We start from the raw sequence: 26485 nt of genomic DNA on the forward strand, positions 1-26485 counted from the left end.
GTGATGGTATTCTGTGATTTTCCCCTGTTTTTCCTCTTCTATTACATTATATATTTCAGTTGTGGATTTTTTTTTTTTTTTTTGAGTGGTTACCATTAAGTTTATGTAAAGGAAAGTTTGATATTTAGAGTATTCCATTCTCTTCAGCATGCTTACTTTCTCCATTGCCATATTCTGGTTCAGGTCTTTACTCTCCCCCCCTTTTATGTTTGGTTGTCACACATTATCCCAATTGATGCTGGTCAAATAGCCTCTGTTAGTATTTCTTGTAGTGCAGGTCATGTGTTAGAATATTCCCTCTGCTTCTGTATGTCTGGAAAGGTCTTTATTCCTCCTTCATATCTAAAGGATATCTTTGATGGATATATTATTCTTGGCTCATAATTTCTCTCTTTCAATAGTTTGAATATTTGGTTCCACTCCCTCCTGGCTGTTAGAGTTTCTGCTGAAAAATCTGATGATATTCTAATGGGCTTTCCTTTGTAGATTACTGTCTTCTTTTCCCTGGGTGCCTTGAGGATTGTTTCTTTGTCATTGATTTTTGACAGCTTCAATACAATGTGCTTTGGAGAAGGCCTGTTGGGGTTGAGGTAATTAGGTGTTCTATTTGCTTCTTGGATTCGAGGACCTAGTTCTTGCCACAAGTTTGGGAAGTTCTCATCGACTATTTGTTTGAATATATTCTCTGTTCCGTTCTCTCTTTCTTATCCTTCTGGTATGCCCATTATTCTTATATTGCTCTTTCTGATGGAGTCAGAAAGTTCTTGTAGAGTTGTTTCATTTCTTTTAAGTCTCAAGTCTCTTTCTTCATCCATCTGTGTCATTTCCAGATTTCTATCTTCGATGTCACTGATTCTTTCCTCCATCTGTTCATCTCTATTACCTAAGCTGGCTATTTTATTCTTCATTTCTTTTATTGAGTTCTTCATCTCCAGAAATTCTATTGGTTCTTTTTAAAATTTCAATCTCTTTGGTAAAATGTTCATGTTATTGTTTGTGTTTCTGAGTTCATTAAACTGCCTGTCTGTGTTTTCTTGCATCTCATTGAGTTTTTTTTTTTTTTAATTGCAATCTTGAAAATCTCTGTCATTTAAGTCACATATTTCCATATATTTCAGTTCATTTTCTGGAGACTTTTCATTTTCTGTCTGAGTTGTCTTGCTGTGTTGGTTATTCATGGTAAATAATGATTTATTATTTCTCTTCCTAGACATCTACAGGTTTGGGTTCTGGAACAGGTTGATAGAAAGAGGTGTTTCTTTTGTTTTCTAGTCAGTGTTGGCAGAATGTTTTATTTTCTCTCTGACTGCAGCCTTTTGTCTCTCACACTGTAGCGGCATGTTATCTCTTCACTATTCTTGCGTCTCAGACAATGGGGGGATTCCGTGAAGGCAGGCTTCTCCTCTGTGAACAGTTTCCCTGGGTCATAGGGTACTGCCTCTGTGGGGGCATGTGGAGAGCTTCTGAGGTTCCAGAGCTCTTCCTGCACCAGATTCAGAACCTGTACTTCAGCAGCTCTGTTTATTCCTGCAGGGATCCACCCAAATAGATGGGTAGAGGGGCTGGGTCAGTTGTGACAGGTGGCCCAGAGCAATGGCGGCGACCACCACCACAGACGGTCCTGCTTGAATCTGTGTCTCCAGACTATAGTTCTCAGAACTGCAAATATTCTGTTCTTTTGATCTGACACTGCTACTGTTCCGTTTCTAGCACTGGGCAGGTGGGGGCCAGGTGAGCTCTGGGAGGGTAGGCAGGGGGTTGCTATTCTCAGTGCCTAAGGCTTCCGTTCTCTGCTCGGCAGTGAGGGCTTAAACCACCATTTTCAGCCTTCTTCCCTCAGTTTTTTCTCTGAGGTCTCTGCCATGAGCGTTGGGTTCAGCCGTGTTATATGCTGTTCCTTTAGCCCCGTGGGTCATAAACAGACCCTAGCAGTCCGAGTTCTTCCCTCTCCCGCAGCTGCAGTAGTTCCGGGAAGCAGCGAGCTCAGACCACTGAGCTAGGTCGGCGTCCTGTGCCTGCTCTGCTCCGTCTCCGCACTTCTCCCTTCCCTCCTCCCCTGCTCATGCAATTTGCCCACCTTTAGGTGAATTCAGTAGTGAGACTCTTCGTCTTGCCTGACTGCTGCGCAGGGAGTCCTTTGTGGAGTTATAGTTGTTCAATTTGTTGTAAATTCCAGTGGAGAGCTCAAAAGTCTCATCTCACTCTGCTATTTTTATGACGTCACCTAAATTCCTTTTTTTGTTCTAATAGTGTCTTGAACTCATCACTGGGATATTTTATTTTAATCAATTTTACTTTTTATTGCTATAAGCTCTATGTATAGTTAAGCCTGCCTATTCCTTTTCAAAAATAGCATCTTATGATTCTTACGTTTTGCTTTTGTCTTAAATTATTTAAAATTTTATTTTTTCCTCTTTATACAATAGTTCTATTATCAGAAGTTCTTAAGAATTGAATCCTGCTGTTTATTTTGTCTGCTGACTCCCATTGATGGTGGTTTCTTTCTTCGTATGCTGGTATGAACTGGGGTTTGAGAATCAGAGAAGTTGTGCTTTGGTTTTCCAGGTGGTCCAAGATTTCATGATCTCCTAGCTTCTGAGAGACCTAACCTGGGGCTTGAATTCCCAGAGGGGCCTTATTTTTAAAACCCAATCAGAGATAGAAATGCTTTCTCTCTTTCTCTGTCTGTTCTGGGGGTGAGTTGTCCCCTAGTCAACTGTTTCTCTGAGTTCTCTTTGAGAGTTGTATCTTCATGTGTGAGTTTTGATTTCACCTGCAGGCTCCTCTGGGTACCTGAGATTGCTCCTCCCTCCAGTGCTCTTTGCTGTCACAGTGGGGCTCACACAGTTCTCACTCTGGTTTTTGTTTCCCTCTTCACTTCTGGCCTTTGGGGAGCTCCCCTCTTCCCCCCTTTTTTTGAGAACCCAGATAGGCATTCAAAAGTAATTTCATATTTAGTATCTTAAATTGTATTATAGTGGGTATGTTTTCAGGTTATTAAATCATTAATGTTGTTAGAAACAGAAATTCTGTATTTATTAACTATAAATATCATAATAGTCTTGAAGGCAAGCATGGTTATGTCCAGTTGGCAAGTAGGTAAATGCTTAAGAGAAGTTTGATCACTTGCCCACGGGTAGTTGAAGGAGTCCAGACTTTTCTTACTCAGCCAGTGCTCTTCCTAATACATGCAGGCCAGGACTTGTGGCTGGGAGCGAGCCCTGAATGGGAAGAAAGTTGCCAGAAAGAAGAATGGGGTCCTCTCTGTGGCACACTCTCCCTACCTTACAAGTATCCTAGGACCAGACTTGGACCCTGGGTCATTTGAGGGCTGTGGAATTGGGGCACCAACAATGTGTCATCTAGTGATAAACATGGATATGCTTGGAAAGAGAAGAAGTTGGTTCACAGAGTATAGAGAAACAGTTCCTCATGAGCTCTTTATTAGACAGAAGACACAGGTACATGTAGCGGTAGTCTGAGGAATGCCACACCACAGGGAAGTCTGCCTGAAGGTGACCTCAGGAAACAGTGGTGGCCAAGGGCAAAGAGGCAAGATCAGTGCTGTGTGTGAGGCTGTGCCCATGTTTCCTGCAAGCATGGCCATCTTCCTTCAGACAGGCTCACTCCCACTAGACCCTTCAGATCAATCCAGAGCTCAGGTTAGGAAATTTAAAACCAGGGGCTCTGAAAACGGATCCCTCATCTCTATTTTCAGCAGCATCTCTTCCTCCTCCTTTCAGTTTCCCAAGGGCCTCAACCCCGATGAAGCCGTCATTTGGTAAAGGTATTAGGTGTAGGCTGTGTTAAATGATTCTGGGCTTCTAGGCAAGGACGGTAGCGCGAATGTCCACACTCGGCTCTCCTCCCTCCGGTAGCACTGCTAAGTGGACCATGAGACGATGCTGTTAAAAAAACATGTACAACCAGGTCAAAAAGAAGAGGGGAGGAGACAATGCACACTTGCACTTGGATGTGCTGTGAGGAGGTTTCCTGAGTGAGAGGAGAATTTGCAATTGAATTAATAAGAACATAGAAGTGTAAGTAAAGGGAGAGAGTGTTAAAAGTAAAATAAGTAAAGGAAAAAAGTGTTTCCAGGGAAAGCAAATCATTGTGTCAGCAAAGGAAAGTAATATAACATGGATAATCTGTGAATAGCATTTACACTGATATAAGAATATAATCTCTGAAAAGTGGTCAAAGATAAATTCCCGTATAATTGAATTGGAAAGATGGTGGAAAGGAAGTGTGTGTGTGTGTCTGCGTGTGTCTCTGTGTGTGTGTGTTTGTATGTGTGTGTGCGTGTGTCTCTGTGTGTCTGTGTGTCTGTGTATGTGTTTTTGTTTGTGTGTTTGTGTGCGTGTGTGTCTGCATGTTTGTGTGTCTGTGTGTGTTTGTGTGTCTATTTATTTCTGTGTGTGTGTGTCTGTGTGTGTGTATCTCTGTGTGCGTATGTGTGTATTTATATGTCTGTGTGTCTGTGTGTGTTTGTGTGTCTATTTCTGTGTGTGTGTGTATCTCTGTGTGTGTGTATGTGTGTGTTTGTATGTCTGTGTGTCTGTGTGTGTTTGTGTGTCTCTGTGTGTGGGTGTCTGTGTGTGTGCTTGTTTAGGGATGGGCTGAGAGTCCACAGATATATGGCCCCTTGCCTGTCTCCACACATGGACTTCGGGCTTTACAAAGGATGACTTATTTCATCTTCATGGCTTCTATGATGTAGATATCCTGTAATACCCCCATTTGATAGCTGAGGAAACTGAGGCACACATATGTGAAATAATTTGCACAAGGTTATATACACAGTTAGTAAGTGACATGGCCAGGATTCTGACTCAGGAGTTCTGGCTCCAGAATTTGTGCTGTAACCAATATGTTACATTATGTCTAAAAAAATCTTTGGTGTTGTTGATTTAAATTAAACAGAATTTTAACATTGGGCATAGGAAAGGTGGAGGGGAGGAAGAAAGTGTTCTCCTTCTTCCCACTGCCAAATCAGGGCTGGAATATACGTATAGAATCATATGATGTTTAATTAGGGCACTCATGGAATTTACCGGTGATAAACATGTATTTGGTTTCCAGCTCTTTGCAAAATGCAAGCAAGCCTTGTGCTTGTTGTCTTAGGGTTGTGTCTTGGCACTTGCTCCCAGATGGCCAGATGAGAACTTAGAAGCTGCAGGAGGAAGAGTTTAATTGAATGGCTGTAAAATTAATAGAGTCTTTCTTTAGTGCCTTCTATCTTTCTTTCTATCTCTCCCTGGTTGAGTGGGGATCAGAAATTGGACGAATATGAGAAAAACAGGAGTCTGTGAAATGCTGTATGTGATGCTGGCTGCACCCTGCTCTGAGTGGTTACACAGATTGTGTAACAGAGAGAGGGTTTAGGAAGGGAAAGGAGGATTAAAGAGAAATGCTAAGTGAGTTTGTTGGTGGCTAGAGTTCATTTTAAATAGAAATATTCATGGAGATCCATACATTTCTTTCTGTCCTCCAGCACCTAAGAACCAGAAAAACTTGGATGAAACAACTGTTTTTTTTTTTGTTTTTTTTTTTAGTATAATGGATCCAGAGAATATATATAATTTTCCTTGCACATCCACTGGATATTTAGTTGTAGAGATAGTAAATGTGATAAAACTACATAGAAGGGGGCATGGTTTGAAGTAACTAATTGGGTACATGTTGTTTAATTGTGAGGATTACATCCTTGAAAATATTAAAAACACTCATATTTTCTATCTCATATAGTCCTTATCACAGTCATGTCAGCAACTGTTTCCTGTTCTGTTTGGTGAAGGCATTAGAACTGCAGAACCAGCAGCTTTTGGGTGGAACTGATCAACTCTGTGAAAAATCTCATGTATTTTAGTTTAGACTTTTGGATGGGACCAGAGGCTAAAGGGTCGGATTGTGATCGCTGGGATGGGATGTGGCCCCAGCACTCCGCCAGAGTGGGAAGGGATGGGGCAGGGATGTCTTTATTTAGCTCTCATCGAAGACTGAGTTTTTTTATAATTTATTTTTTAAATTTATTGGGGTGACAATTGTTAGTAAAATTACATAGGTTTCAGGTGTACAATTCTGTATTACATCATCTATAAATCCCATTGTGTGTTCACCACCCAAAGTCAGTTCTCCTTCCATCACCATATATTTGATCCCCCTTACCCTCATCTCCCACCCCCCACCCCCCTTACCCTCTGGTAACCACTAGAAGACTGAGTTTTTAAAATTAACTTGGAGTTCCCTTTCTGCTCGGGCAGCAGGAAGATGCTACTGCCAGGAGTTGCAGAGGTCTCTCCCCACATTGTATGAATTTGTAGAGTATTTTTGAGCTGTTCCATATGTTGCTTGATCTTAAGTGATCTGGAGATTTCATGATGTGACAGGTGCCAAGGACCTGATATGGAGGGTGAGCTGCAGACTGTCCCCGTGGGAGGTTTTAACTCTTGAGACCAGCGGGATGCACACTTACAGGCCTAGCCAGGGGCCGACATGCTTCCGTTAGGACAGATATGGTGCCACAAAGTGGCAGTCACCTCTTCCGGAATAGCCTTCCTAGTCCCTAGGTATTGCTGCGTCGCCCCCATTCTCCTAGCACACCTCCTGGTGCTGAGGAAAGCTGCGGTTCTGTGACAGAGCACGGGCGGATCTGAGCCACCATTAGCTGTGTCCCTGGGGCTCGTGCTTCCTTGGATCAGTACCTTCATCTGTAACGTGCGCTCAGAGAGCAAGCACACGGGGGAGCAGCCCCACATGAACAGGGCCTGGGGCTCTGTAGTGTTTAACAAGCACCAGCCGGCCCGTGATGCCAGTGCTTTCCCGGGGTGCGTGGTGGAGCTGGGCTCCGCGGTACCAGGCTTCCTTTGGGAAGCATGGCTGATCGGAGTTGGTGAAAAGCATCCCTGCTTGTTTCAGATGTCGCCTCTTTGCCTCATTAATTTCACTCGCGTTTTCAACACATGCCTTCACCCTTAGAAAATCACTGTGTCAGAGGCTGGGAACATACTTTAAAGTATGATGGCGAGAAAAGTGTGGGAGAAAGCGTGTCTGGGTGGCCAGGCCGGTGTCCCACAACACATCCATCTCAGTGAAGCCTGAGACTGGAGCAATGGGCCCTGCTTGGGAGCTGCATGGGGACTTGGGCGGCTGCTCGGGGCGGGGGACACCAGCTTCCAGACCATATGGTGTCTGCTCACATGTGCAGGAGCCTGCCCCAGATTAGTGTCTGGGCTCCACGCGCAGATGGGGACACACGGAGGAGATGCTGCCTTGCTAGTCTCTGCACCCTAGGCCTCAGGGGCACTCACTGCTGAGCCCCACAGCAAAGACAGTGCCCACAACGGCGACGGGGACACGCTCCTCCCTTGGCAGGGATGGGGCAGGCCTGTCCAGTGGCTTCTATTGCCATTGAAGTGAGGCTGTATTTGGTGGCTGGTGGGGGATGGGGTAGGGGTGGTCCCTTGGAACCCACATCTCTGCCGTCCACAGGGACAGCTTTTGTGCAGACAGCTGGGAATATGTCCCCAGCGGTGCAGTCTGCGGTGGCCGTGGCAGGGTTAGTGTGCTGTGAGCTCGCACAGCGTGGCTGCTTCAGGGCCCTCAGAGCCGTGGGTGGTAGAGCATGGTTGGAGCAGGAATGGTGGGGCAGGGAGGGGACAGGCTCTGTGGGGGCACCGAGGGGCTGTGGCCCCAAACACTCCTTGGGGTTCCTTGAGAGGGGTCGTGTTTGAGGAGAGACTGGGGTTCTGGGATGGTGGTTGTTGCTGGGCTGCATTTGTAAGTTATCGTGCATTTGTGTACAGATTTATATTGAGGAGACCAATGGCAAAAGGAGACTGACAGGCAGTTGACTAAGATGACAGATACGCCTGTATAACCCAAGAACTCAGAGAATTGGAAAAACCACACAAAAAAACAAAAACAAAACAAAAAAAACAAGACAGGAATGATATATTTAGTAGAAAAATGCAAGCCAGACTTCAGAGCCGGAAATCCACTTAGACCTGTGGCCTGAGGGAAAGCACTTGTCTGGAGACAGGGTGGGGTGCACTGGGAGAAGCTGAGCAGATGGGGATCCGGGCAAGGAGCAGAAACATGTGCCAACTGGAGGAACTGTTTGTGTCACTGGCCAGGGACTCAGGGAGGTTTAGGGAGTGCTGGGCCTGGAGTGGGGCTGTGTGTGCATGTGCGTGTGAATATGTGTGTGTATGGTGTGTGTTTCTGTGTATGTGGTGTGTATATATTTATATGTGTGTGTGTGGTGTGTGTATATATGTGTGCATGGTGTATGTATATATATGTGTATATGTGTGTGGTGTGTATACATGTGTGTGATGTACACACATGCATGTACATATGCACATGTCCATATGTGTATATATAAGCACGTGTGTGTGTAGCATGTACACATGCATGTATATGTGGTGTGTGTGTGTGTACACATATGCATGTGTACATGACCATGTGTGCTTAGGCACATGTGTGGTGGAGGGTATGGCATGTACACTGGAAGATCACACCAATTCTTCTGAAACCAGGAGGGGCAACTGGAAGGACCATTGCCAGCTATGCTCGTTCTGTGGGAGCTTTAGAACTAGGCTGAAGAGTCAGAAAGCTTCCCATTGGGTAAAGTGAGTTTTGGGGACCTGTTGTCCATCTGTCTTGGTCCATGTACACGTATGTAGTTGGTACGGGACAATGCATGTCCCTCACACCAGGGACAAGGGAAGGGCTTTATGATGTAACTGTTTTGCAGCTGTTTTTGGGTGGATGGTCTTGAGTTCCATGTCAATAGGTGACCCTGGTCGTATTTTCATGACTTCAAATATCAAGTCCACTGGTTTAGTTAAAGCTGAATCAACTACTGGAATGTTGTGACTTTATCCTGGTGCTCCAAGTATTTGCCTGAATCAGCTGAGATGGCTTGGAGGTGTTGACAGATATGACAGTTCTCAGGTGGGCGACATATGCCCCCCACACGGGGCACTTGAAGACCATCAAACAGAACCAGAAATTTAGTGTTGGTAGTCAGCCAATGCGAAAGAGGTGGCAACTCTTTCTTTTAGAAGGTTGGTTGATTGCTTTTCAAGATAAATGCCACAAATGTGTCTTCTGCAGGTTCCCAAATATTTAATTTCATCTGGAAGCACATGGAGAGGAAGTGGGGGGAGTGCAAAGGTGAGGTGTGTGTGGCTCTCAGCAGCTGGGGCCGTCAGACACACTGCAATTACAGTGGCTCCTTCATCTAGGTTTTATGTGTGCCTGAGTTTTTGCCCACAGCACTCTGATAATGTCCTTGGTCAGACTGTGGGACTTCCCCAGACTTCTCACCAAGTCCATAAAACTCCCTGTTATGATGTCCTTTTTTAAAAATAAGTGTGGGAACCTGGAACTCACCTAAACAGACAGAGAGGCACAAGTGCTGTCACAGAGTCCTGACCAGGGTGGTCTAGTCCCCAGTGAATGTGTTCTGTGTTGAAGCCATGCCTCAGGAAGCAAGTGAATGGAAAGATAATGGAGACACATGGAGAGTTCACACCCCCAGTGACAGCAGAGCCCAAAACACAATTTTAAACATAGGAGGAGAGAAAAGTGTGCCGGGGTCCTTGAAGCAATCTGGCTCACCGCACCTCACACCATGCCTCGTGCATTGTGCCTAAGCACATGCCCTCTCGCGGCCAGCTGGTGCCACGCCTGCCTGGTGGGGCCCTTTGCACCACTGGCCAATAGCTCGCTTCTCACCATGAGTTTGTGGTGTTTTCCAAGGCCATGCGTTGAGGTGAGTGAATATACACATCTCTGAAGGGTGCGCTGTGACCATACTCCCCGTTGTCTGTTGCTCTTCTGCATGTTGTGTCACCCACTGTCACAGTGCCTGAAGTTCAAGACCTCCACGGTCGCTTAGAAGAAGACCATACCAGAAAAGAGTTTACCCTTTGGTTCTCGAGAATTCAACTTGAATGAGACTATCCCCGTGTGGGTTTGGGACTTCTCATGTGAAGAGCGACCCAGAGGTGGCCTTCCTTCCCAGTAGGCCTCAGGGCACGCCACGGCAGCCTCAGGGAGCACGCACACATGGTGGGTGGCTGTGCAGGGCACGAGGCGGCCTCTTTGGGTGTGCTGAGCTTGACGAGGGGAGAACTGCCCGTGGACCCTGGGGTGTCACTCATGTTCGTCATGCCAGGAGATGTGCAGTCCACGCAGGTCACTTCAGTTAGGTGCCCTGGGTCTTTCTCCTTGCAACATGGCAAGTTGCTGACATGGGGTGAGTGAAAGGTGAGTGCCACCTTCTAGAACCTTTGTCCAATCAGCCCAGCAAATCTCTGTGCTTTTTATAAGTTAATTGCTAACTTCCAAGGAAGAAAACTGTTTCTGACTTTCTGGTCTCTTATCACTCATGCTGAGCATGGCTTGGTTAAGCAGTAACTCCACTCGTCAGGCAAGCAGAATTCCCCACCCCCTCTCCCGACACCATCTCAGTGAGGGGCTCCAGAGCACTGCTAATGCACTGAGCTGGCGGGGACTCTGCTTCTCACTGTGCTCCGAGGACGCGGACACCCACAGAGGACAGCCTGTTGACGAGGGCCCAGGGTGCACTTTCCTGAGAACGCCCGCATGGAGAGGCAGCTTCATGGGCGCGGGGCCCTCCCCTGCCACCATGCTGACCCTTAGCCACGGTGGGCTGCCACTGAGTAAACACTGAAGGTTACGTGGAAGTCGGCCCTCACCTCAACTTTTCAGAAGTTTTATAAACAGCTTGCCCCTGTAGAGCCAGAGTGGCCTCGAGATGGGGTAGTGGGTAAGGTCTGAGCGCCATCCAGGCCACGGGCACAGAGGAGAAGTGGTGGCTCCCCTGTGGCTCTGTGACACAAGCGGGCGGAGGCAGTGGGCCACCTGTGTGGTGTGGCTGGGCAGTTGCCAGGAGAGCAGCCCCCGACCAGGAGGGTGTGGGCCTCTGTCCTTAAGACCCATCCAGGTCTGGACTTCGTTTTAGATGTGGCCTCAGAAACCTCAGCTTTAAATGGGGAAATTCTACGTTAAAGAGGCATGAATTAACATGTCAGCACCCAGACCGCATACTCTGAATTACAGAGTCAACTAAATAGGTGGCACCTGCAAAATCCTGAAGGTGGGGGCTCGGGAAGTGCCACCATCACCCACCTGGCTCCTGGCTATGCTGTCACCTGCGGACCCAGTGAGCACCTGTGCAGAGGGCCACCCCTCTGTTTTCTGGAGCCCGTGTTTCTCATGGTGGCTCTGTGGTCACAGGGATGATGTCTGTGTTCAGAGCTGGACCAGCATCCTTAGGGCCCTGAGCGAGCTGATGGCTGTCCCTCCCTGGCCCAAGAAACCCAAATGCAGATGCATTTCAAACCGCAAAGCAGACGTAACAGTGGCTCGAGCCAGCACTGAACTTCCCCACGAGGACAGAGGACAAGTCTCTTGCACAGTTTGAAATAGAAAATGTGAAGTTCTTTCAGAATCTTTTTTTTCTGTTCCTATTCTGCTAGTATCCTGAAGGCATGTGCACAGCCTGCCCCTTCATCACTCCCAGGAGCCAGTCACCGCCGCCTGTGTCCTAGCAAGCCCAGACCTCATCTCTGAGCACCAATGTCACCTCCTCCGCATCCAGGCGCCATGTCCACGGCCACAGCCCGGGGGATGGGCCTTCTCAGCAGGCCCCAAGCAGGACTCATGGTCTCTCCTCCAGATTTGCTCCTACGCCTGTTCTCCCTGTCTCAGGGACCCTGGGTGTCATCCTTGACACTGTCCTCTTTGTCACCCCATGCCACAAACTCCATGGTTTTCCTCCTAAACATCTCTGAGTTCCATCTCCTGTCCCTTTGCCCCGTGGCCGCTGCCCTTGTCGAGCCATCCTGAGGGCCTGCTGGACTCAGCACAGCAGCACCTCACTGGTCCTGGGCTCTGCTCCTGTCCTGGGCTCTCGTCCCGTGATGCATCCGTCCTGCGGCTCTAACCTGATGCACTTGTTCTCCCTCCACCTCCATGGCGTAGCTCCCCTGTGGGCTCAGGGGGCCGCAGCCCATCTGGCTACCTGGCACGACTGTCCTGCACCCTGAGACAGCACAGTGACCTGTGGGCCTTGGCACCTGCTTCCCCATCTATCGGGAGCAGCCTTCCCACTGTTCGCCTGACGGGGTCCCATGCAGCCTTCGTCTCCAGGAGCTCTTTGTCCAGGTCCCTCCCGGTGTCACTAAGCACCCTGCACTGTCCCCACTGCAGTGGATACCCCTGTGCCCCCACCCTGGTAGCTTCCTGGTGGCAGGTGTCGAGTGGGCCTGTTGACACTGCTTCTCAGTGCCCAGCACAACACCAGCCACCTGCTAAGTGCTCATGGTAAGTACTGGTGATCAAATGAGTGTCTCCACAAGTCATGTTTGAAGGGCACTGTTGGGAACAGGGCTGGCTTCAATTAGTAGATGGGTGATGTCTCTGGGCTCTCAGTGTGGCGGGTACGGGGCTGGGCACAGTCGGAGACGTAAGTATGACAAGAACTGTGACAGGAACACGCTTGCCAAGGCCAGCTTCCCACACTGCCTCACAGTGAGCCCCAATTTACAGTGAGGGCCAGTAACGCCACTTAGCCAGGGTCATTTGGCGGGTATAGAGGACAGATGGGCAATGGGGCCAAGCAACACCACAGACATGCTTTCTGTTCCCAGTGCTTCCAGGACCTGTCTGTAGGGTCCAAACGCAGGAGGGTATCTGATACTGGCACACTGTGCTGCAAAATCATGATCCAGGTGTAGTCCCTTTGCCCTAATGCCTATTCTAAGGATTTTATTTGTGTCAGTGGTAAGGTGCCTGCTGGGTGTGTGTGTGTGTAGTATGATTTGCAGGGTAGAGAAAGCATGGGAGGGTGATATCAATAGCATTCCGTATGTTGAGTTACTTGGTCTATTCTTCCAAATGATCACTTCAAAATGTCAATTAATTCATTCCTTCGCCAGATATGTATTAAACTGGATGCGGGAGTTGTTCTATACTCTGGGGGACAGAAAAAGACATGTATCAGGTGGTGTCCATCTGGTGGGGAGAGAGAGGCTGCCCTTCACCTACACAAAGCACAAGTCGGCACCATGCATGGGACCGACAAGTGTGGGGTCTCCCTCGTCTTTCCCTCCGTCCTCCGTGCCCCTCCCTCCCTCCTCTCTCCCTCCTTTCTCCCTCCTTCCATCCTTCCTCCCTCCCTCTTTCCCTCCTCCCTCTCTCCTTCCATCCTTCCTCCCTCCCTTTCCCTCCTCCCTCTCTCCTTCCCTTCTTCCTCCCTCCCTCTTTCTCCCCTCCTCCCTCCCTCCTCCTCCCTTCCTCCTTCCTCTCTCCTTCCCTCCTCCCTCTATCCCTCTTTCCCTCCTCCCTCCTCCTTCCCTGTCCCTCCTTCTCTGCTTCCTCCCTCCCTCTTTCCCTCTTTCCTCCCTCCTTCCTCCCTTCCTCTTTCCCTCCTCAGTCCCTCTTCCCCCTCCTCCCTCCCTCCTTCCTTTCTTCCTCCCTCCATCTTTCCCTCCTCCCTCCTTCCCTGTCCCTCCCTCCTTCTTTTCTTCCACCTCTCCCCTCCCTCCTTCCCTCCCTCTCCCTTCCTCCCTCCCTTCCTCCTTCCTTTTCCTCTCCCTCCCTTCCTTTTTTCATTCATTCTTTTCTGTCTCTTGTAAAGAGCTTTCCCTCAGAAAGCCCTCTCTTCTTTAAGTGTACTGCTTTCCTCATCCTGTGCTTTCTGCTCAGAGCCTGGGGACAGGGACCATATGCCATGACCTTTGTATCTGATGCTTAGCAGGGAGCCTGGCAGGTCTTGAGGAAACATTGGTCGAATGACTGTGTCTCTCTGATGTGGTGACACAGAACAGTGCAAGGGGCTGTCTGGGGCACTTGGTGCAGCCAGAGCAGCACCATCGTGTGTGGCACCCTCTTCCTGCTCCTTGTGGCACTCGGCGGGGACCCTTATCCACAGGCAAGCGGAGGCTCAGGCCCCCAGGGTCCCAAGGGAGCTGATGTCTTCTTGGGGTCCGACAAGGTAAAGTAGTCTTTCAAAACTAAAACTGTTGAGTGTAAGACTGGTGAGTTCTTGTGTAGTTGCTGTTTAAGAAGTTTCATCTGTCTACAATATTCACGTTCAGCTGTGGAATCTGTCACTGGCCTTGGTAAGTACCATCCCCACAAGCATCCTGGACCAGCCTGCAGTGAGTCTCAACTGCACTGGAAATGACCAGTTCTTTTGTTTTTTCATTGTCTGGAAACCCATGTCTACTATTATCTTTTGAGTCTCTGACAACAGTAACACATTTACACTGTAGAAAATTGAGGAGCAAAAGATAAGAGAATATGAAACAATTTCATCATTGAGTGATGAAAATCATTACCACACTGGTAGAAATCTCTCTATGGACCTAAGACAGCAATCTGTGACAAGCTGAGTCTTCATTTCAGTTTCTTTTGAATTAATAGGCAGGACGTCTGTAAGAGGTCTCAGTGAAACAGTTTCCCATCGAAGCCTTCCTGCCCTAAGTTGCGAGAAGAATTTTAGAAATTAAAATGGCATGAGATGCAATTTATTGAAGCAAAATTTTTACAGTGCTTGCTGGACTTCGCTGTATAGAATGAATATTTTCTTGTCCCCATGTCCCCTGGCTGCTGAAGTCTAGACCCGTCCTCCCACGTTTGTGAAGCGGCAGCAGCAACATCAGCCAACCCCACTCGTGAGATTGGCTTACTCCATGCACATCCCCCCAAATTACTTGTACTGTGTTTGCTGAAATGACATGTCACTGAACATTTGGGTTTATGTGGTGAGGTTTAGCCAGTGGCAGCAGGAGTTGGGAAGCAGCTAGATTTGGAGGTTGACCCAGAAAGGCTGGAAGAAGATTGGTGGGGAGTGTGGGAGAAGTTTTCAGAGCACAGGGGCATGTTTGCCATGGCTGACTTGGCGTGTGACCATGGTGCTCAGAGCCTGAGTTCACGGTGTCGGTGGGCTCCGTGGGTACAGCACAAGTGTGCTGCGCGTGTTGGGTTACAGCATCCTCGCCAAAAGCAGATGGACGGGACAGCCAGTGGGCCGGTTCCCTGTTCCTGACGAGCACGGAGGCTAAGTGCATGGTCAGAGGAGTGGCCAGCTACAGCCAGATTGCAGGTGTTTCTGCCATGGTGGCCACACCAGGGACGCAAGGACCACTGAGCCTCTGCCTGGCCATCACGGCAACATCTGTTGGAAAAGAAAACAGGGACTCTGTGGACACCACTTCCCCCAGACTTGCTAAAATATGACTAAATTGCATCTAAGTGGTTAGAAACTCCTTCTGTAAAGCCCACCCCCCAGACCTCTATTTACCTCGAATGCTCCCCCATTACAAACTGGTAATATGTGAGTACACTGTGTGTTTACATCTTGGTTTCTAAATATTATGCTCCACAAAATAAACTAGCACTCCTTGGAGCAATGTCTGGTTTTGGGGCCGGGGAGGGATAATACAGGGGCGTCTGCGACAGCTGGACAGCTCGTTGTGTCAGCATGTAGGATGTGCTCACAAAGTGATGGGGACATGTCACAGGGAAATGGGGACAGACCGGAGCAGCTCTCACTGGCCAAGTGAGGGGCAATCTGAACATCAAAATGAAAGATGACAGGAAAGGTTTGTCGTTCATTGAACCCTGTGTAAGAAACCCCGAGTCCACAGTGGTGATAGGTAGATAAATGGGGAAGAAAGGAAAGCTCTTCCTTAAAGTAGAAAGTGAAAGCCTGGAGCTGGAAAGCCACCGTGTATACCCATCAGAATGAGGATGGATTCAGGCCAGAACCACTCACAATGCTGAAACTACTGAATGGAAGTTGGGAGAGGATCCAGGTACTTACATTGTCCTAAAGTCTTTCCCACAGATTGCTCATTAATTACAAAGGTGCAGATGGTAACTTTACAGTGAAGAAGCCGGGGGACCCCACATGAACCCAGCAATCCAAGCATCACCGATCACAGGACAAGCTCACTCATGCAGCTCCTGTTGTGAGCACGTAAAGCACCTCTTACCTATCATTCTTGCCCCAAACGCATGAGCTGAACCTAATGCCAGCTGAGGGACAACAGGCCTGAAATCTTCAAATGTGCCAATGTTGTGAAAGAGCAGGAAAGGTGGAGGAACTTTCTAGAATCAACGGGATTAAAGAGGCATGACAACTAAGTGCAATGCATGGTCCTACACTGAATTCTGGATTGGGGTAAAACTGATGTACCAGATGGTATTGGAACAACTGGTGAAATCTAAATATGGGCTGTGGATGATACAACCCTATCAAATAAAGTTAACTTTTCTGAGCTTTGAATTGTTTATTGTAATGGAAGAGAGTGTCCTTGTCTTTGGAAAATGCGTGATGAAGGGGTTTCGGGTGAAGAGGCAGAGATCAGCAACCCACTGTCCAAAGGTTCAGGAAAAATATAATGGCTATGTTATGTGGTATATAACATATAAAAATATGAAAACATTTTTTTCTGCTACCTTTTTTTTGAGGATTACCTGTTTTATTTCTCCACTGCTTTCTGATAAATAGTAACATTTCTTCTGCTTTCCAGGCAGCAAATGAATATATGTAGAAGGGAAATGATAAAGCAAAAGTGGAAAAGTGTTAAATTGTGAACCTGAGTAAAGGGTGTGTGGCAGTCCTTGGTACTATTTTTGCAACTTGTATGAAATTATTTCCAAGTGAAAGGTTAAAAGCCGAAGAAGTGACTGAGCACCACAGTTCAGGGGGAGGTAAGTAAGAAAGTCAACTTACGTCTCAGCCCATCTCTTCTGTTCTCTAATGTTCCACCTTCTCCTTCCAGAGCCCGAAGTGACCCTGTTGCCTCGTGTTCCTGCAGCCTTTGCAGGTGGCCACCTCCTGTGCCTCGTCCTGCCGTGTCCGCCTTTGTTTTGGTTCTGACGTTGCTTTGGTGCCTGTCCTCCTACTCAGTCAGTGACTCCAGGTGAGAGACTCGGCCAGCTGCCCTCCTCCCCCGCTTGCTTCCTGCCATGTGTCCTGTTGTGTGGTTGTCACCTTCCTTCCATGCTCTGGGCATGTGCAGTCAGGCTGCATGGCACTGACCCACTGCTTGAGGGGCAGGCCTTTTATTTTGCCCAGAAACTGCCATTTAGTTGGGACAGGATTGGCTTCCTCTGGAATAACCAGACACCAAGGCTTTCCTCTTTCTCCAACTTATGTCCTCAAAAAATGTCCTTCACATTGAGGTATGTGGCAGGTCTCCAAACTTCAAAGGCCACCAGAGTCTGGAAGAATGTGTGCTGTCGTACTTTCTTTTCAACCCCCGCCCCCACCTGGCTTCTGTTGCCTGTGGCCCGATCGTAGGCCTATGTTCTGTGACATCATTGAGTGGCTGTGACATCAACTAGGTTAAAACAACACCAGGGGTCATCATGTGATCGATAATGAGAACTCTCTCACACTGAGGGAATGTGGTCATCGCAGCAGTCAGACAACTTACAAAAAGACAGTCACTGAGCAAAACCTGGGAGACACCAAGTTTTGGTTTACGTGCCTAGTGGGCGTTGGTTCTCATGCCAGGATCTCTTTGTCCTTTTGTTTTTTAAATTTTAAAAAAAAATTTTTCACTTACAGTTGACATTCAATATTATATTAATTTCAGGTGTACAGTGTAGTGGTTAGACATTTATATACAGAGGGTGCCAAAAAAATGTATACATACTAAGAAAGGAAAACTTAAAATTGTAATACTCGATATATGCCGATGACAAAAGATGAATACAAGTCATATTTGACATCTGCAATTACAAGAGGTGCTCGGAGTGGTTACCATCAGCGTCCAGATGCTTTTGATTATGGCAAACTAATGCTTGAGCACCGTTGACCAAAGTGTCCACTTGTATATGTTTTTTGGCAACCCCAGTAGTTTATGAAGTTATCCCCCTGGCACTATAGATTTATTAAAATATTATTGACTATATTCCCAAAGCTGTACTTTACATCCCCATAACTATTTTGTAACTACCAATTTGTACTTAATCCCTTCACCTTTCTCACCCAGCCCTCAGCCCCCTCACACCTGGTAACCATCAGTTTCTTCTCTGTATCTGAGTTTGTTTCTGTTTTGTTTGTTTCTTTTGTTCTTTAGATCCCACTTATTAGTCAAATCATGTGACATTTGTCTTTTGCTGTCTGACTTACACTCTGCACAATACCCTCTAGGTCCATCCGTGTTGTCTCAGATGGCAAGATTTCCTTCATTTTCATGGCTGAGTATTATTCCACTGCATATATGTACCACCTCTTCTTTATTCATTCATTCACCGACGGACAACCAGGCTGCCTCCACATCTTGGCCGTTGTAAACAGTGTTGCAATGAACATATGGATGAGCATGTCCCCTTGAAATAGTGTTTTGGGTTTGTTCGGATAAATACCCAGAAGTGGGATTACTGGGTCCCTTGTCTTTGTTTTAAAGTCTATTTTGTGTAGTATAAGTATTGCTACCCCAGGTTTTTGTTTGTTTCTATTTTCATGAAATATCTTTTTCCATCCCTTTACTTTCAGTCTGTGTCTTTCAATCTGAAGTGAGTCTCTTGTAGGCAGCATATGTAAGGGTCTTGTTTTCTTGTCCATTCAACCACCCTATCTTTTGATTGGAGCACTTAATCCATTTACATTAAAAGTAATTGTTAATAGATATATAGTTATTGCCGTTTTATTATTCATATTTTTTTATTTTTTGGTCTTAAAGAAATCCCTCTAAGATTCCTTGTAATACTGGTTTGGTGGTGATGATCTCCTTTAGCTTTTTTTTTTTGTCTGGGAAGCTTCTTATTTGTCCTTCGATTCTAAATGATGGCTTTGCTGGGTAGAGTAATCTTGGTTGTAGGACCTTGGTTTTCAGCACTTTGAATATTTCCTGCCAGTCTCTTCTGACCTGCAAAGTATTTGTTGAGAAATCAACGGAGAGTCTCATGGGAGCTCCTTTGTAGGTAACTAAGTGCTTTTCTCTTCCTGATTTTAAGATTCTCTCTTTGTTTTTAACTTTTGGCATTGTAATTATGACATGTCTTGGTGTGGGCCTCTTTGGGTTCATCTTGTTTGGGACTCTCTCTGCTTCCTGGGCTTGAATATCCATTTCCTTCATCATATTAGGGAAGTTTTTCATCATTATTTCTTCAAATAGGTTTTCAATTCCTTGCTGTCTCTCTTCTCCTTCTGGTACCCCTATGATGTGAATGTTGTTATGTTTGATGTTGTTCCAGAGGCCCCTTGCACTTTCATTTTTTTGGATTCTTTTTTCTTTTTGCTATTCTGATGGTTTGTTTTTTATTACCTTATCTTCTCAATTGCTGATTTGATCCTCTGCTTCATCTAATTTACTGTTGATTCCCTGTAATGTATTCTTCATTTCAGTTATTGTAGTCTTTATTTCTGACTGGTTCTTTTTTACATTTTCTATGTCCATTTTTTAAATTTCCTATCTCTTTGTTGAAGTTCTCCCTGAGATCACTGAGCATCCTTATAACCAGTGTTTGGAACTCTGTGTCTGGTAGATTACTTGTCTCCATTTTGCTTAGTTCTTTTTCTGGAGCTTTCTTCTGTTCTTTTATTTGGGAGATGTTTCTTTGTCTCCCCATTTTGGCTGCCTCCCTGTGTTAGTTTCTATGCATTAGGTAGGGCTGCTGTGTCTCCCGGTCTTAGTAGAGTGGCCTTATGTAGTAAGTATGCTGTGGGGCTCAGTGGCACAGTCTTCCTGGTCACCTGAGCCATGCACTCCAGGTGTGTCTTTTGTGTGGGTTTTGTGTTCCCTTCTCTTGTAGTTGAGCCTTGGTAGCTGTTTGCATGTCAATGGGCGGGATTGACCCTTGGGCCCATTTGTTGTGAGGACTGGCCATGACTATAGTGGAGGAGTTGTGGTGCAGGGGCTGACCCTAAAGGGCATGATCTGACTCAGCAGGGATCTGGTGACTGCCCAATCTGCTCCTTAGGTGTGTTGTCCTTGGAAACAGCCTGCACCATGCTTGGAGGTGCCTCAAGATGCCAAGCCATGAATCAGGGCTGGCTGCAATTAGTGCTAGGCTTAGGACTGCTCAGCCAGAGGTATCAGACATGCTCAAGCCAAATGCTGCTTGTCTGGGTTCCACTGGAAGTGGCTTGGGTGTACCTGAAGGGGTATGGGGGCATGGTCTCAGGGAATCCCTAGGGTAGGGTGGATGAAAGGTGTTAGCCAGCATGATGGAGATTCAGATATGGCAGCTGCCTGTGTCTGCATGCAAGGAAGAGGGAGAGCTCAACAAAGAAGCAATGGTTTCCACCAGCTCCTCTGTTTGGGAGAAAGCTGCCCCTCCAGCCCCGTCCTGAAGCCTGATAACTCAGTTCCATACCACCGTACGTCCCTATCAAATCTCTAGCTGTTGCTGTAGTGCTGGAACTCAGAACCTGTGATTCCATCATTGAGTAAGTCTGTGCATGGGCCGTTTAAGAGGAGCGCCTAGGAATCCAGCCACCATCTGTCTCACTCAGCCACAATCTCCACTGGTTTTCACAACCAGAACTCATGGGTTCCAGAACTCAACCCTGGAACCCTGGGCTGGGAAGGGACTGGGACTCCTTGCTTCTCTGGGGGTCCTCCGCAGCTGAGATATCCCTCCCAATTTTTAATGGTCACATGCTGATGTGGGACCAGCCTGGTCTGTATCACTGTCCCTCCAACCAGTCGCAAAGTAGCTTCTTCTGTATGTCCTTAGTGGTAGGACTAGGTTCAGCAAGATTTCAGGTGATTCTCTGTGATGGGTCTGTAGTTTTGATGTGGTCATGAGAGAAGGTAAGCACAGTGATTACCTACTGTGCCATCTTGACCAGCTATCTCATTGTGATTTTGATTTGCATCTCCCTGATGATTAGTGACGTTGAGCATCATTTCATGTGTCTCTTGGCCATCTGTATGTCTTCTTTTTTTTGTTCTTTTTAAAACCTTGTGCTGGGAAGGGGAGTTTGATGGAGCTTGTAGAGCTTTTAAGAGTTGGTTAACCTGTGTGATTGTTGCACCTGGGAGCAGGGGTGTGTATGGCTTCTGTGACACTTTGGTCTGAGGTGAGTGTCCAGGACGGGGTGCTTGTGCAGTGCCCACTCCACTTTCTGTGCATGGCATGGGTGTTCATAGTGCCACCCAAGCCTTTCCTTTCCAGACACTTTGCTTTCATATTTTGAATCTACATTCACAAAGTGGTTATTGTAACCACTTGTGAAAGGTCACTCATCCTTGCTGAAAATTAAGTCCTGTTGTGCTTGCATCTGGTAGTGGGAAATGTCATGGACAGCAGCTGATGGGTCCGAGTCCTTATTTGTGTCCTCATGTCTCCCACTGCCCCCATTTTTATTTAGTATAATGATAAGTAAGTAGGTAGTTTTCAGAGTATAAGAGCTCTACTTTTGTCCTTCACCAAAACAGGGACCAGTTGCTGAAAAGCATACAGGTATTTGCAAATGCCTGCCTTTTGAAAACAATGTTATGGTAAAATGGGACAAATTGCCCTTTAAAGCAAATGTGACCACTATAAGCAACTCAGCTTTGCTAATTTCTTCCGTGTAGCCTTGACCTTGATTGGCTGAGATAATGTGATTTATAACATGAGTGGTGCCTTGAGGGCAAAAACTATGTCATACATGTTCTAAGACATAAATTATGTAACATTTGTATTAAATAAATTAGAAAGTTTATATATATGGTTAGTTGCTTAATAGAATTGTATTTTACAATATGTTCATAGAATGTATCTTTGCTATATTATGATTCTTAAATTATCCTTTAAAAGTTAATTTAAAAATGAAAGTAATATAAGCCCAAGGTTGAAAAAATAAAACAAAGCGTATCAGGACCTCTAATAAGAAGCAGTGGTTCCTGGCCCGCCCTCCTCAGGAGCCTCTACTTGAGTCTCAGTTGTTTCTTCTGTGAGGTATTGCCAACTCCTAAATATCATGTTTGTACTGTATTTTGACGGGGAAGATAAGGATTTAGGTAATGTACACGTCTCCTCACCTTCCTCCCAATATCTTAATATGGCCAGAACACACCTTCATTGTCGGATGCTTTGTAAGTGTAAGAAGTATAAGTAGACCTTAGCGTGTACTTTTATTAAGTACTGTGTTTATGTCAGCTTTTAATTTTGCACTCAGCCCCAGGATTCCTTACATAATTTTTAGGGATCCTTGTTTAAAAGTTATTATGAATATTGAAAGAGCATTAAACCGTGCCTGAGGCCCTGCAGACATGGGGCTCTGTGTGACGGCCAGGTCGCACGTCCTAGGGCTGCCCCTGTTTGCACCCTGGTGTTTGCACCCTGACTTCTCCTTCAGCTCTTTTTTCTCGTTTGCCTCTTAACTTCTGTCATTTCTTTCTTACTTCTAAAAATATCAAGATTAATAATGTTTTAATCTTGTTCTGTATAAATATCTCATCCATTCATTCTCTATAGGTTAAGTATCTAAGTTGAAAATTAATATACACGTAGTTCATTGTTGTGAATATGCAAATACTATTCAAAGCAGAACCAAATAAAGCCCTATATTTTCTTTCTTGTTCATCCTTTTGTTTTTTTTTACTGGAGTTTCTTACTTCTTTTACTTTTGTCCTTTTGCCTTTATCACATTCTCAGTTTTAACCAAATTTTCCCAATCTATGTAATCACCTGTTCAGTCTAATTTTCCCTGGACACCTCCCCCAACCCCAAATGAAGGGGCACTTTGTTGGGGGACTTCTGTGTACTGGAATATATCGTCCTTTCTCCTGCAGTGGTCAGATGTTTCAGGGTGAAGTTCTAGACGTTTTTGCCTGGAGATATTTTCCTGCTTGGAAATCAAAGTATGTGGAATTGAGTCCTCCTTAAAATAACTTCCAATCATTTCCTCATTTTCCTCCCCAGAACTCTCCCCTCTATCCTCTGCTTTCCTGGTTTGACTGCACAGATGCTCCCCAACTTACAATGGCGTTACATCCTGATAAACCTATTGTAAGTTGAAAATATCGTAAGTTGAAAATGTTTTGGATACATCTAACCTCCAGATGTCCCAGCTGAGCCCAGCCCACCTTACATGTGCTCACTTGCATTAGCTGGCACTTGGGCAGAATCACCTGGCTACCTCTGCCCAGCATTGTGGGAGGGTCGTACTGCAGATTCTGGGGTGCCTGGCACCATCATGAATCAATGCTTTGTGAGTTGGGGGCCATCTGCTCTGATTCCTAGGCACTATCCTTCTCAGTCCTGATATTTCTGGAGTTCTGCCTGGGTGACCACCCTCCTGAGCTCGGTGGCTCACATGCTCTCTTTCTTGTTTGTGGTGCCGTGTGCTGGCCTGTCAGTTCACCTTCTTCACTGCTTCTCACTCCTCTAAATTTGCTGCACTCTCTCCTCCCTCTCCTTTCCTGCATCATTGTTGGTTTATAATCCCTTCATTTCTTTACTGTCAATTTAGGTGAGGTCTTGAAGCTGGAAGATGCCACCTACCATGTTTTTGGGGAACTTTTTAATCTTTCTTTCAAGGGCCCATGGCATCTGAGTATGCTGAAGACAGTATTGTCCAGTATGTGTCACCTCCTTCCACGCAAACACTACTTCACTTTCATGACACCTCTCACTTTGTGCAGTTGGAGAAAAGTCAATGTAAATGTATATGGGAAAAGCCCGGTTTATATAATATCTGTCTGTGTATCTGTGTACATATGTACTATCATTGCATAGGAAACCCACTTATGTGTATGAGGGGGAATGGTGCGAATGGGTGCAGACTATTCATGGAGTTTCAGAGAAAAGGTAAATATGTTCAACTTTGGAATGGATAGAGGAGTTTTTATTGTTCTTTTTAATCAGCAGAGAGTTTAAATTTTTTAAAAATTTAAAAACGTTGCTTTACAACCAACCAACCAACCAACCAAACAACCAAACAACAAAAAACCAAACAAACTCATAGACACAGACAACAGTTTAGTGGTTACCATAGGGGAAGGGAGTGGGTAGAGGATGAAGAGGGTAGAGGGGTCCAATTCTGTGGTGACAGAAGGAGGCTAGACTCTGGGTGATGAGCATACAGTGCAACATACAGGTGATGTGTTATCGAATTGTTCACTTGAAACTTATATAATGTGAACTAATGTCACCCCAATAAACTTAATAAAAACAACAATAACAATAACAGAACAAAAAACAAAACAAAACATGGCGTTAGACATATTTTCAAAGTCATCAGACATCATATCTTTTTATTATTTTAAAACCTATTTATGGCTGGTTGACATCTACCTTTATTCAACCACATAAATAGATTGTTTAGTAAAGTACTTTTTTTTTTTTTTTTTTTTTTTTTAAAATCCAGGCTTTGGGGCAAATGCTGTGAAAGTGACAGCATTTGGTGGATTGCACTGTCCGTCTTGCCTTGTTGCTGTAGCAGTCCCATGAGCCATTTCAGCAGCTCAACACAGCTCCTTCTTCTGCTGGCAGAGCCTCCTAATGTGGGTTTGGACATTAGCCTAGGAGGCATTTTGAAGGTTTCAGAGACCTTGTTAACACCTCACGTAACTTAGTCTGTAGCATTTCAGTAATTTTCACATAGAGATTTTTACTTTCAAGGAAAGCAGTATGGCTAGCAGCTCCTGGAGGCCCCTCTCAGCCTCTCTTATAATTGTCCAGCAGGCAGTGGTGACAGTTAGCAAGTATTCTGGAGCACTTGTACACGAGGCTCATGTTGGGACTATGAGGGAATAGCTGTGAGTTTGGAACTGTGTGGACCGTGATAATGCCCACGGACACTTGATACGCCAACTGCAGACAGAGGCTAAACAGGCCCATTGAATACTGCACAGGAGCAGATAGGAACTAATTAGAGGAGTGTGATTGGCTAGCTAAAAAACCTGTTAGCAGCATGCTTTAATAAAACAACCTAATAAAAACAACAACAACAACAGCAACAACAACAATAACAGACCAAAAAAACAAAACAAAACATGGCTTTTGTTTTGAAACAAACATACAGCACTTAAAGGGGTCAGGCAGTATGTGAACATCTCATTGAATCATCAGCATTTGACAAAGGCCTTTACACATCTACAATTTACCCATGAGGAAACTGAAGCTCAGGGAGGCTGTAGAGAGAGCCTTCTGTGATTAGCACGAGGCAGAGTTCGCTGCCATTAGTGAGCCCAGTATATTCATGACATCTTGCCCCCTCCCACTCTGTCTGCCACCTTTGTTTGGTCTGTTCTTTTTGCCTGGAACACTTTTACTCAGTGACATTCAAGTCCTTTTTAAGTCGTAGCATCAGCAGCGGTCTGCACGCATCAGTCTGCACGCATATCATGATCTCAGCCAGTGTTAGTTTCCTGCTTCCATTTTCCACAAGAACTTCCCCAGCTTCCAGTGTGGTGGTAGCCTTTCTCCTAGTCCCTGTCCCACTCCGCTTGTATCTCCTTGCTGCTCACCATTGTTTATGTGCACGTCTGTGTTCTCCACCGCAGTGCACGCTGTCTGAGGTCAACAGATGCGTTCCACTTTCTTTTTATGCAATCCACAGAGGCCAATATAGTGTCTTCTACTTAGCCCTGAGGTGAATCGGATGGGCTCATGTTAAGGCAGGACTGGACCATCCTCAGTGTGGGCTGATCTTTATAACACTGTAACATAAGTAGGGGTCTTGTATAGACATCATTTATGCCTTTTTTTTTTCTAACCAGTCAGTTTTCTGGGGAACATAGAAGACTCTAAAAAAGCTATAAGACTGTTCAGAAAAAGTAAGTGAATGTTTACTACATTATAAGATATTGGAAGACACGGCCATTTGTTATTTATCTTTAGGCCCCAATCAGCAGCTGCCCATTGCCTTTCACATACAGTTTGAATTAATTAAAAGTATGTTGACTAGTAAGCCAAGGACAAAGGTGTCCCACACACAAGGATGAACCCTGAAATAAATTTCATCCTGCTGACACCCCCTCATGCTGACCCCCAGAAGGTCGGAGTCCTAAGGGACTTTAACTAGGATTCTTTTATCTTTTAATGTTTGTGTGAATTCTCTTGCTTTTCATTCTCATTTCCCGCAGCAACTTTCATTCTTATCCTTCCCTGTAATTGTTGGGTATTAAAAGACTGTGTGAATGTATTAGGAAACAAAATTGTATTGTATGAATATTCTTATCCTGGGGTTTTTCTTTTCTGTGATGTTGGAAGAAGTCCCCTTTTTCACCTCCTGTCAAATCTCTAAAGGGAATTTCGCAGCTAATTTGGGATAATAAAGGTATTTGTATTGTAATGCAGCTTTTCTTTTTAGGAACATATGTATTCCAGTAGCTTCTATTTAAGTTTGCCTGGACTGGATGAAATTTCTCCACATTGGTTTTAAAGGATGAATGCATTGCCTGCCTCTTCACGGTCTGCCCACCATCCACTCATTTTCCAAGTGACCCTACAACTCACCCTTCATTTCTGCCGCACAAAACAGCCCCTC

General features: G+C 45.7%; 1 protein-coding gene across 2 annotated transcripts in view; it reads left to right on the top strand.

Annotated features, from left to right (window-relative positions):
- Positions 1–26485, top strand: part of FGF9 (fibroblast growth factor 9) — a 184523-nt gene that overhangs the window by 90420 nt on the left and 67618 nt on the right. The window contains exon 4 of one of the 2 annotated variants that reach the window (XM_074330149.1): positions 16830–16970. In XM_074330149.1, coding sequence (XP_074186250.1) covers positions 16830–16927 — 98 coding nt within the window. In that variant the 3' untranslated portion in view covers positions 16928–16970. Of the gene's footprint in view, positions 1–11513; positions 12496–16829; positions 16971–26485 lie in introns of those variants that run through there. The other variant, XM_074330151.1, reaches the window with a different exon arrangement.

This window comes from Rhinolophus sinicus, linkage group LG04 (assembly GCF_036562045.2).
Source record: "Rhinolophus sinicus isolate RSC01 linkage group LG04, ASM3656204v1, whole genome shotgun sequence".
Classification (NCBI taxonomy): domain Eukaryota; kingdom Metazoa; phylum Chordata; class Mammalia; order Chiroptera; family Rhinolophidae; genus Rhinolophus; species Rhinolophus sinicus.